This window comes from Lepidochelys kempii, chromosome 8 (assembly GCF_965140285.1).
Source record: "Lepidochelys kempii isolate rLepKem1 chromosome 8, rLepKem1.hap1, whole genome shotgun sequence".
Classification (NCBI taxonomy): domain Eukaryota; kingdom Metazoa; phylum Chordata; order Testudines; family Cheloniidae; genus Lepidochelys; species Lepidochelys kempii.
The window spans coordinates 97,797,795-97,810,823 of NC_136387.1; the positions used below are offsets into that span (position 1 = coordinate 97,797,795).

General features: G+C 43.1%; 1 protein-coding gene across 9 annotated transcripts in view; it reads right to left on the reverse strand.

Moving 5' to 3' along the window:
- Positions 1-13,029, reverse strand: part of OSBPL9 (oxysterol binding protein like 9) — a 142,037-nt gene that overhangs the window by 66,749 nt on the left and 62,259 nt on the right. For 8 of the 9 annotated variants that reach the window (XM_073357739.2, XM_073357740.2, XM_073357733.2 and 5 more), the window contains 2 exons: positions 7,489-7,584; positions 1,793-1,840 (listed from right to left, as the gene is read on the reverse strand). In XM_073357739.2, the coding sequence (XP_073213840.1) occupies positions 1,793-1,840; positions 7,489-7,584 (144 nt within the window). The remainder of the gene's footprint in view (positions 1-1,792; positions 1,841-7,488; positions 7,585-13,029) is intronic. The other variant, XM_073357732.2, reaches the window with a different exon arrangement.

The window sequence follows — 13,029 nt, forward strand, 5'->3', positions numbered from 1 at the left end:
CAAAGAATTCCTTACCTGTTTTAGCCCAAAGGGATAGGGAGGTTCAATTTAAAAAAAAAGTGATGCTTTTTGTTTGTTTTAAATGGGGAAGAAGTGGAATCTGTAGTAAAAACATTATTGATACAACATTTAAAAACAAAAATCTCTGAAGAAGGGTAAACTGGCCTCCTCTTTGAAATCATAAGTCTTCCTGTTCCACTGATGTATGCCTTGCTCAGACTAAATATGAAAATGCATCCTCTAGCTATAACACAATCCTTGAAGAAGTCTCCAAGGATTAAAAAAGTGACTCAAGTGCTTCTTACTGTCACAGGGAAGGCTAATGTACTTCCTGAGCTGCATGAGCGCAGCTGGACAGAGGTAAAAAGTGAAGGAATAATTTTCGAGTTAAAAAACAAACAAAAAAAAAATCAGTTCTGTTCTTGCAGTTGCTTGTTCAGAGACTAGCCAAGCATGTTTGAACTGAGCAACAAATACATTTTAAAAACTGTACATGCCACCAAGAAGTGGACAGAAAGCTCAACACATAAGATTGCTAATCTGCCAGTATGACCATCAGACATGAAGAGGAACATATACAAAGTCACATCCTTTACATAATATTATGCGAGGAAGCATCAAACTGTACTCAAACAATAATACTGAATAGAAGAAGCTTTACTTTTAAATACAAGGGAAAACTCGGAGAAATAGGTACAAAACACACAAAAATTCCCAAATCCAACTATTTTAACGTTACAGTGACAGTGCAATAATTATAACTGAGCAATAGCTTTAATTTTAATTCCCTATTTCCAGGTATTAAAGTTCACAAGCTAATTTTTTTGTTTTGAAACATTCTTTCCTTCCCACTCTCCCAAGAAAAAAAAAGTCTGATAAAACATTTGTCTTTATTAAAAATAGCAATTTGTGACACTTTGTTCTACTGCCATGCTTCCAAAAATGACACTGGACAGGAGCAAGTATATTCATCAGCTTTTGAAGTGAGCAATAGCCTGTTTCATGTTTTGTATTCCCTGGATGACATATTGCATTCTGGAGCATACAGCCCCAAAGCATGTGAATATGTTATAGACTGCACATTTACACAACCCTCCCTGACCAAAAAATCCTTTTGTTGGGGGTTGGGTAGCAAGAGAAGGGGGAAAAGAAATAAGTAGAAGACCACCAGAAAGGATATACTCAGAGTGATCAAATGTAAAACTGGCTAGTCAGACTTTTCACTAGGTCTCTCTTAGCATATGGAGAGCTCTAAATACGTGCAGTGCAGAGCTCCAAATATGTGCACTGCTTAAAAAAAAACAAACTAAAACCCCAGTGTGCTCCTTACGTGCTTTTCCACTATGCTCGTTCAACCTATTACTTTCAAACATTGATGAATGAACCAAAATTTGGTTATTTTATACCAAAATTTCTTCAAATACATCAATGACAGTTATGCCAGAGGAGATGTGGGAGTTTTAAAATTATGCTATGTTGTCCACACATCTATAAAGGTATAAGAACCATTTCTTAAAAGAATGAAACTTTGTTTTAAAGCTTTAAAGGTGATATCTTAATGTTATAAAAATCTCATCCTATTATATAAAGTTATATTCCCCCAGTTATTCAGAATATGTAACTCCTGTAAAAAGTTCTAAACAGACAGATCAAGAATTTATTTTTATCAACTGTAGATTAAAATCACACTTAAAACATGATTCATAATTATATGAGATTAATGAAAAGGGAAACAAAATAATCAAAAATGTCAAAAAGGCCTAAATATCTATATAAGATAAAGTATACTTGCTTTTCTCTGTTCATCATCTATGCAGTGCTGAAGCTTCTCATCAAATAGCTAAAAAAAAAAAAATTTGTGAAAATACTGCAAGTGCTGTTTTTTGTACATCAAACAGGTTGAAACTACAAAAAAAACCCAGAGTTATTAACCTTCCATAACTGCTGTTCTTCGAGAGGTGGTGCTCATATCCATTCCAATATAGGTGTGCGCATGCCGCCTGCACCACCACCGTAAAGTTTTCCTCACTGGTATCCATCAGGTCAGCTCTGGTGCCTCTGGAGTTGCACCCTCATAGTGCCAGTATACACAGTCCTGTCATCCCGCTGCCCCCTCAGCTTCTTCTTGCCGGCTAACTCCTACAGAGGGGTCTGAGGGTGGGTTTTGAAATGGACATGAGCAACGCATCTTGAGGAACAGCAGTTACAGAAGGTCAGCAACCATTTTTTCTTCAATTGCTTGCTCATGTCCATTCCAACGTAGGTGACTCTCAAGCAGATGTAGGAGGGGGGCTTGGAGTTCAATGACAAGCAGACTGTAGAACCTCTCAGCCAAATCTGGCCCGCTGAGTGACAGCATAATGAGTTGCAAAAGTGTGGACCAAAGACTATGTTGCCACTCTACAGATACCCTGGATGGGAACTGTGACGTTGCACTCCATATGTTTTATGGAAATATGCTTATGACTGTAAATACAATGTAACTGAAATATGCTTTATGCAAAAGGTCTCTTGTAAAGTATCATAACAAAGGTTATAATCCACTGACTATATTCCTCCTATTTGTATGCATGTATTATTCTTGTATCTGAAGCTAGAAATATGAAGTATAACTCTGAGGTCCTATTGTAATTATGCAGAGTGTAGGCCATTAATGGTGGTTTAGAATCTTGATAGCTCCCATTGCCTAGGACAATTGGTTGTAAATGATTTATTTACCTGCAAGCCTTCCTGTGTAAGTGTGGGCCAACCCAGGAAGAATGGAGTCTAGGGGGTCTTACAGTGACATGTGACCATGTCACCGGATAACGAAATCCATCTTAAACCTGGTACTTTTCCATTTAGAAGGCGGGGTAGGGACCTACAGAGACAAAAGATTCCTGCCTTGTGCCAAAACTATAAAAGGGGGTGGAGCAGGACAAAAGGGACTGCAGTCATGAGAAAACTCCTGCTTACCACCTGAGATGTCTGCTGGAACTAACAAGAACCCATACTGGGGAAAGGACTGGGTCCAGACTGGGAAGGAGTCTAGTCTGTGAAAGAAGCTTATTGGAACATCTTTAAGGGCGAGATATTACCTGTAATCAGTTTCTTAATGTATTAGGCTTAGACTTGCGTGTTTTTGCTTTATTTTGCTTGGTGACTTATTTTGTTCTGTCTGTTATTATCTGAAACCACTTAAATCCTACTTTTTATACTTAAATAAAAGTGATTTTATTATTAATAAGCCCAAAGTAATTAATACCTGGGGGAGCAAACAGCTGCGCATCTCTCTCTGTCAGTGTTATAGAGGGCAGACAATTTATGAATTTACCCTGTATAAGCTTTATACAGAACAAAACAGATGTATTTGGGGTTTGGATCCCATTGGGAACTGGGTGTCTGGGTGCGGGAGATAACTGAAAACAGCTCAGCAGGTTGCCCAAGTCTGGTAAGAAGGAACTAATGGGGTGGCAGAGCAGCAGGACCCTATATACTGGCGCTATGGGCACGACTCCATGGGGCACCAGAAGAGACCCAACGGATAGCACTGCAGGAAAACTTTCTGGGGGTGGTGCATACAGCGCACGTACACCTACACTGGAATGGACGTGAGCAAGCACTCAATGGAAAACTCTAGGATTTTGAAAACAAAACAAGTACAACCCAAGCAATATGACCCCCAACAACAATTCATTCATATTTATTTTAAAGTATTTGTGACATGGTGCCATTGTCATTCACATTCCACGGTTCCCTGCAACACTCACGCTCAGTTACTGAGGGCTCGTCTATACTGGCACTTTACAGTGCTGCAACTTTCTCGCTCAGGGGCGTGAAAAAACACTCCCCTGAGCACTGCAAATTTCGGCACTGTAAAGTACCAGTGTTGCTGCAACTACACAGCCAGATTAAAGCGCTGCTGTGGCCAGCTCTTTAACACTGCTAGTGAAGACATGCCCTGAGGCTCAGTCTTTCGATTCCCATGCTGTCATTGTTCTGCAGTTGATTAAAAAGGTAGAGTTGATGAGATACATAGGGAGTTCCATTCAGCACTCTTTGGACAAAGAAGGCTGTTCTGATGTCAGGTTTTATAGGAAGAGTGAGTTACCATTTAAGAACAGACACATTGTTCAGAACACCTCCAGCAAACAGGCTTATCTGTTCTTTTCTCTTATCTGAGACGGATAGATATTTGGAGTAAGGACCCTATTTAGCACTAGGTCTCTACAGAAGCTAGCACAATGGAGTCCCCAATCCTGATCAAGCATTCTGAGTCCTATCCTGATATAGATTTAGTATTAATAATTGCTGGTGCTTGTGCATCTGTCCCATAGCAAAACATTACATAATGATTTCAAACTTTCCACCGTTCAAAACAAGTCAGCTCACATTTACTTTTATCTTTAATACAGAAGAAAAATGAAATACAGGATTAAGATGAGAACAGGTAAAATTACTGGACAAACTTCATTGACAAGTTATTTTATTACAGTCTTAGCTTAGACAAATACACTAAATTACATTTTGAAAGCAGTCAAAAAGGCAGGACACATTTAATAAGTAGGTGTGGTAAGCAATTCAAGATATTTGTGAAAGTAATTTTCCCTCTGTTGATATTCAACCCTTCTTGTCAACTGTTGGGAATGGGCCACTTCCACCCTAATTGAATTGGCCTCATTAGCACTGACCCCCCACTGGGTAAGGCAACACCCATCTTTTCATGTGCTGTATATTTATACCTGCTTACTGTATTTTCCACTCCATGCATCTGACGAAGTGGGTTATAGCCCATGAAACATTATGCCCAAATAAATTTCTTAGTCTCTAAAGTGCCACAAGGGCTCCTCGTTGTTTTTACTGATACAGACTAACACAGCTACTCCTCTGAAACCTCTGACCCATGGATATACTACTTCCCCCCTACCCCCCCAAAAGATCACCGAAATTAATTTATAGAGTGTAAGTCTGATGGTCTGTGTTATATAGAAGGTCAATCTAAATGATCACAATGGTCCCTTCTGGCCTTAGACTCTATGACGACGTGCCAGACCAAAAAAAAGGGATTTTGGCCACTAAACCTCCCAAATTTGATTTATGTGAAGGAGGAAAAAAATCTCTGAAATCTATTTCAAGACTCAATGACACTTCACAAATATAATTCCACTTACAGACAGACAATTCTGCTTTAGTTTTTTAACTTTTCTGTTCATTACCTGGGACGTTTGCATGACCCCACAATTTTAGATCCTTAAGCATCGATCTGCTCCTACTAATTCAAATGCTGTAAAGGCAGCCAGTTTATACTGAGGAGCCCAACCGTTGACATTGGGAGCCATCCTAACATCTTACCAATAGCCCAAGGGCTGCACCTAATTTGAATACAACCATAATTTGTCCAAATTAAATGTAAAAAAAAAAAAAAAATAGTAGTCTGAATTTGTAACTCCCTTGAGAGATGAGTTAGAATTCACCATCAATAAAAACTAGAGGTTAATCAGATTCGTTCTTGCCCTGCAGAGAGAGGGTTAAGTGGGACAAAGGGTGCATTTTCTCTCTCCACAGATCTGTTTGGTTCTCAGACTGCATGTTGTGTACCACGACCATACAGTAAAGATTCACACATACACACACACGCTTTTTCCCTCCAAAAAAGAGGACAGGGGAAGCAGAGGGGAGAGTCTGAAACATTTTAGTGCTTTAGTTTGCTGAGGCTATGTCTTCACTACCCACTGGATCAGCGGGCAGCGATCGATCCAGCGGGGATCAATTTATTGCGTCTAGTCTAGACTCGATAAATCGACCCCTGAACGCTCTCCCGTCGACTCCTGTACTCCAGCGCCGCAAGAGGCACAGGCAGAGTCAACGGGGGAACAGCAGCAGTAGACTCACTACGGTGGAGACATCACGCTAAGTCGATCTAAGTACGTCGACTTCAGCTACGTTATTCACGTAGCTGAAGTTGCATAACTTAGATCGATCCCCCCCTCTAGTGTAGACTAGGGCTAAGTTACTTTCAGCTACCAAATTTAATAAGATATTGCAATGGAATAAAAAAAACCTCAAATGCTAGCTCCTCTCCAAAACTCAGCAAGTCACTTCTCCTATCCTTTCTTCTCTGGTGCCATACTTCCCATTCCTTGAATGCTGATATCTTGTTCTGCAAAACCCCATGCCTTAGTTTCCGTAAGTCTCTCCCCATCCCTTGTTTCTACTGTCCTCTCTCTCAACTATTGGTTTCAATCTTTTCTTCAGTCAGTCTCAGGTGACTGCTTAAGAGCACAGTTAGGCATATCCTTTCCTCCAGAGATGAATGCTGCCTGGGACGTTCTCCTCACCCCGCTGACATGACAGCAAGGGACAACGCTGTGTCCTAAATCATTAGGCTGTGGGCCAAGCTCTTTATTCTGTATGCCTCTCTCACTCAACTCCATCTTAGTGCACATACTCCTTTCCCACCAACAAGACCAAATTTGTGCTGATGCTCCCACACACAGTGCTTGCCCAAGAATATCAGCAAGAGAAGCAGAACATAACTGTAGAAGTCTTAATCAGTTTTAATCGGCTGGGTCAGGGGAAAATGTTGTAGGCAGAAACTGCCGAAGTTGGATCTTCTGCTGTTTCCAATAGTGTGATGGGAGATACGAGCTTGTCATTCCTCATCTTCCCCACCTAACCCCAAAACACATAAGCAGAACAGAAAAGTATTCCATTTTAGCTGCTCCTACAGAGCGATTTATCCATGGTCAAGTATCAGATTCACACAAATACAGCAGCAAAATTTCCTCCGCTGCCAACAACCCCAGCCAAGCACTATGTGCAGGAGCAACAGCACAGGATGGATTCCTCTTCAGGGGGAAAAAAATTAGATGTCAAGAGCAGGATGATAATTTTAAGGATTCCATTACAAATTGAAATTCATTTATTTAACCCATCTCTGCCAATTCCCCAAGGTTAACTCACTGAATATAACAGAAGGCAAATTCTCTTAATGTTTGATAGAAACCCCATTTTGAAAGAAGGCATATATTTAAAGTTACTCTAATTTTCTAACTCAATTTTACTTGAGTGATACATGCTTCCAAGATCTCCGTTCATCTCAACACAGAATTCTCTTCTCAAATTCAACATAGTTTTTAGTCTGAATTTTCATTGTTACTTTTTGTAATCGTCTCCTCATTTCAATATTCTTTTCTATGGTAGACCCAGAGAGCAAAGAAAAGAAAAGGATAAAACTGTCATTGGCAAACCCCAGGGATGAAAAATACTTAAGCGTTTGACAGGCTTCTCATATGGTCACATCTGCCTTAACTAATTCATTCTCTCTCTTCTGCTTTTACTGTGTCAAATAATTTCTTCTCTGACACTGGATTGTGGCTCTGAAATATGGATGATTCCCCACCACAGCTGCCCATAGAACAGGGCCTGAGACAAGTTCCAGAGAAGACCCAAAGAGCACCTGACATTATTTACTATCTCTGTAGGTGCACAAGTGTTAGGTCAACATACCTTCAATTGGTCTATCAAGATCTGTAAATAAGCATCAGCCTCTGTAAGTTTCTTATCAAAATCCTGAACACTGGGAACAAATCCTGAATCCACACCCTACATATATTAAAAAAAAAAAAAAAAGAGAGAAAGAGAGACAAACAAATCAAATCTATAATAGTGTTTTTGAGCAATTTACTTGACTATATTTATTCATAACTGATGGGTAGTTAATAAAGGCTGCCTTATTTCTTTATATCACATTGCATGTACCTAGATCAGAGGTGGGCCACATCCGGCCCACAGGACCGTCCTGCCCGGCCCCTGAGCTCCCAGCTGGAGTCCCCAGCCCCTCCCCTGCAACCCGAGCGCACCGTTCTGCCAGCTCTCTAGCCGGCCGCTTTTGCTGGGCAGCACAGCGGTGTGGCTGGCTCCAGCATGGTAAGGGGGCAGGGAGTCCCGGGGCAGCAGTCAGGTGACAGGAAGCAGGAGGCGGTTGGATGGGTCAGGGGTTCTGGGGGCAGCGGGGACAAGTCAGGGGACAGGGAGCAGTTGGATGGGGTGGAGGTTTTGGGGGGGGCAGTCAGGGGATGGGGAATTGGGGGGTGGGGGGTTTGGATAGGGTGTGGGAGTCCAGGGGGGGCTGTCAAGAGTCGGGAGTATGGATAGGGATTGGGGCAGTCAGGGGACAGGGAGAAAGGCGGGGGTTGGCTAGGGGGTGGGGTCCTGGGGGGAAGTTAGGGGCAGGGATCCCAGAAGGCGGTGGTCAGGGGACAAGGAGAATGGGGGTTGGATGGGTCGGGGGGAGAAGTGGGAGGGGGCAAATAGGGGCAGGGGCCAGGCTGTTTGGGGAGGTACCGCCTTCCCTACCCAGCCCTCCATATACTTTTGCAACCCTGATGTGGCCCTCGGGCCAAAAAGTTTGTCCACCCCGACCTAGATACACGTCAGAACATTTTAAACACAAGATGGTCTCCTGTTGTATTACAAGCAGTGCATACCGTGACATCCACAAATTGCCAGTAGTCTTCTTTGGTGCATGTATAGTTACCATACACTCATACTACCAAAGTTAATTATGATTATTAAAAGATTACTTATTTATTTTTCCATGTAGACATTTAAATTTCATTTGAAAGAAAAGTATAAATGAAATAATTTTCCTGTTTCAGTGCCAAACAACTATCACCAAATACCATTACACTGACGATGCCAGTCAACCAGCGCAACTGTTGGATGACTGCCCTTGTAACAGCTGAAGAAGTACTTTCATCAACCAAAAGCCAGCTTGATTCATAGACAAGCGGCCAAAGAATGAACAAACATGAATACTGAACTAACCTCTCACTATTAGAAATGGTCCCTCCTGTAAAGGATTTAAACCTCAATAGGGCAGCTGGGAAATTTAAATAGATGGAAGTCCAGTTATTAGCGCCTTCTGAATGTGTACTCATTTGTATAACTATTACGGTATATAAAAATTCTTATCTCCATACGTACATGTAAAGATTTTTATTTTTCTGACTTGTGCTTTTAAGTTCTCCACTATAAAGCTGAATTAACATAGGGTTTGTATTTAATATTTTTCCTTCCTAAACAGAAATTGTCTGTGTTAAAATAACTGTTCCAGACTGGAACACCACATCTTTAATGGGAAAGGAAAATGGTGGATTTGTGAAGTTGAGTACTTCTCTTTTTATGCACGTAGCAGGTTTATAAAGCATGGGTTTCTTTTTTTTTAAGTAGAGGATAAGCTCTTTCAGCATATTAAAACAGCTACAACTAGCAGATTTGAGGCTGAAGGGTGTTATTTCTGACCATACCCAACGTAGAAAATTAAGCCTCTCCCAAACTATTATTTATACAGTATCATCAATGCAAGCAGCAGTTTACAGATCAATAAGAAAGCATTCCTGACTTGAAGAACTTTAAAATGTATATCAAGACACATGACAAAATCAGATAAAAACCTGGAGGGAAGCGGCAGAAGAAAGGACAGACAAGTGTTACAACAGTAACATAATATGGAAGTTTTGAATACTAATGAATAAGGCCCTACCAAATTCACGGCCATGAAAAAAGCATCATGGACTGTGAAATCTGGTCTCCCCCATGAAATCTGTTTTTTGGTGTACCTTTACCCTCTACTATACAGACTTCACCGGGGAGATCAGCATTTTTCAACCTGGGGGTCCTGACCCAAAAGGAGGTTGTTGTAGGAGGGTTGCGGTATTGCCACCCTTACTTCTGTGCTGCATTCAGAGCTGGGTGGCCAGAGAGTGGCAGCTGCTAGCCAGGTGACCAGCTCTGAAGGCAGCATGCTGCCAGCAGCAGTGCAGAAGTAAGGTTGGTAATACTGCAACCCCCCTACAATAACCTCGTGACCCTCCCCCAACAGTTCCCTTTTGGGTCAGGATCCTTACAGTTACAACACCATGAAATTTCAGATTTAAATATCTGAACTCATGAAGTTTACTATTTTTAAAATCCTATGACTGTGAAATTGACCGAAATGGATGGTGAATTTGGTAGGGTACAGTAGGGGACGACTAAGGAATGGATATATAGTGTAACAAATAAAGGTTCCTCATCTGTAACCAGAGGGGGGCTTTGGTTGGTTGGTTGGTTTTTAGTTGACCTCTTCACATTCAGACTCTTGGGTATGCGTCAACAGCGTAGCATGGACCATTGGTACACTCCCAAGAGTCTGAATTTATCAATGCCACTCAAAAAAAGCATTTAAAATATATTCTTGGATTTTCTGTGAATGCCATAGGCAAATTAAATTCTACATTTTTATGTAATTCTCTCCCACACTGCTAGTTTTGTCAACACTGGTTGGTTCATTTTTTGTAGAAGATTGGTCTAGCACATAAAAAAAAACTTTGTTGGTGTCCTTAGAGAGGACGGGGATACTATTATATGCAATGTAAAAATGACTCATTTATATCAGAATCTGCAAAACTGATTATTTGTTATGCAAACACATTCTTTCATGCTAATACAAAAACTAAAAATACTGATTTACGAGAGATCATTTTTTATCTGCCTGCCAAGTCTTGAACTGAGCTACAAAATGAGGCCCTGATCCTGCACACTGTTCTCACAAGGATCTACCCAAATGGTACAGCTTGTAAGATGAGTGCATTCAACAGCCAGACAATCCATACTGGCCAAGTTTAAACACCAGCATTTTGAAGCAATGGCTGAAAATGGGGGAAACACTTACTGATCATTGCTCCAATAAAAAAACCCAAATCCTCTTAACACCCTGATGTAACAACAAGGTATACAGAGGATCTAAACTAAGTGAGCCAAGTAATTCTTGGTGAGGGATTTACTTGTGATAGTGATCTGATATACAGCTACAACTACATAAAAATGAGTATAGTAAAAACTTTTATCCGGCATGTTGGGAGAATGGGGGGTGCCAGTTAGTCAAAAATTCCGATTAACTATGAGTTATACTTACCAATGGAGGGAGGGAGTTTGAGTGCAGGAGGGAGCCCAGGGCTGGGGCGTGGGAGGGGTTTTGGGGTGCTGGATCTGGGTGGCGCTCACCTCAGGCAGCTCCCTGCAAGTGGTGACATGTCACTGCTGCTCCTAGGCGGAGGTGTGGCCAAGCAGCTCTGCGCACTACCTCCACCTGCGGGCGCCCCTCCCCCCCCCCCCCCCACAACTCCCATTAGCCGCAGTCCCTGGCCAATGGGAGCTGTGAAGTCAGCGGTCGGGGCAGGCTGGGGGCAGCACACAGACAGAGGTGGGCAAACTACGGCCCACGGGACCGTCCTGCCCGGCCCTTGAGCTCCTGGCTGGGGAGGCTAGCCCCCAGCCCCTCCCGTGCTGTTTCCCCTGCCCCGCAGCCATGCTGTCACGCAGGCAGCACGGCTTTCTCCGGCTGGTCAGCGGGATTTGCGAGCTCCTGCTACTCTGAGCTGCATGGTAAGGGGGCGGGGACATTGGTTAAGGGGCAGGGAGTCCTGGGGGGCATTCAGGGGATGGGGGTGGTTGGATGGGGCAGAGGTTCTGGGGAGGACGGTCCGAGGACAGGGAGCAGTTGGATGGGGTGGAGGTTCGGAGTGGCGGTCAGGGGACAGGGGGTGGTTTGATAAGTGTGGAAGTCCTGGGGAGTCTGTCAGCGGGTGGGGGTGTGGATAGGGGTCGGGGCAGTCAGGGGCGGGGAACAGGAGGGGTTGGATAGGGGGTGGGGTCCTGGGGGGCCTGTCACCAGGCGGGGGTGTGGACAGGGGTCGGGGCAGTCAGGGGACGGGGGGTTGGATAAGGGGCAAGGGGTCCTGGGGGGCAGTCAAGGGACAGGGGGCGGTTGGATGAGGCGGAGGTTCTGGGGAGTGGGGTCAGTCAGGGGATGGGGGGGCGTTTGGATAGGCGTGGGAGTCCCGGGGGCCTTGTCGGGGGTGTGGGTGTGGACAGGGCAGTCAGGGGACACGGGGGGTTGGATAGGTGGTGGGGGGTGTTGGATGGCTTGGGATTCTGAGGGGGGCAGGAAGTGGGAGGGGGTGGATAGGGGGCAGGGGCCAGGCTGTTTGGGGAGGCACAGCCTTCCCTACCTGGCCCTCCATACAGTTTTGCATGTGGCCCTTGGGCCAAAAAGTTTGCCCACCCCAATCTAGGAGCAGCAGGAACATGCTGCCGCTTGCGGGGAGCTGCCCAAGGTGAGCGCTGCCCGGATCCAGCGCCCCAAAATGCCAGTTTCTAGAGCTTTCCGATTGGTAAAGTGCCGGATAACACAGCTTTTACTGTACTGTGCTTCATGGCTAAAGGAAGAGAACACTATCTAGCAGACAGTGACACCATAACTGCTGCAAATGGTCTAGCACTCTCAGATAAAAATTTCTGCTATACCAGTACAAGTAAGACTTTATGTATCAAACCTACTTGAACTACAGAAGATTCCTGGTGAAGACGCTGCACTATGTATCATTAACATGACAGCACAGAATACTGTGCAAGCACAGGTTTCAGAGTAACAGCCGTGTTAGTCTGTATTCGTAAAAAGAAAAGGAGTACTTGTGGCACCTTAGAGACTAACCAATAAATGGGTTAGTCTCTAAGGTGCCACAAGTACTCCTTTTCTTTTTGTGCAAGCACAGTCTTTATACTACCTAAAACTGCTAATTTTTTACTGCAGTCACAAGCCAAAATATTAATACATGAATGGCAGGGTATTTATAGTGGTGAGTTTAGGATAAAAGGCCATTTCCAAGTACCAGGCTCTTAGTGCTAAAAGAAAATCCCATTTATATATGATTTATTTTTGTATGTTATATAATATTTCTTAAAATGTTTAAATATACAGTAAAACTCACAAAAATAATTTTATAAGAAAAACCAACTCACCACCAGCAGGGGAAAAATAATAAAACCAAGTATAGAACCTAGCGAGCAAAGAGAGAGGGTTTTATTTCTAAGCATAATTAGGAGTTGGTTTGGAGAGACCAACAGATGCATACAAAGCTGCAGTATTTCACCAACCTGCTTTTGGTTTGTCTATTCCAGGGCAATTAAGATGCAGCCTGATAATCTGACAAACAAACCTACTGC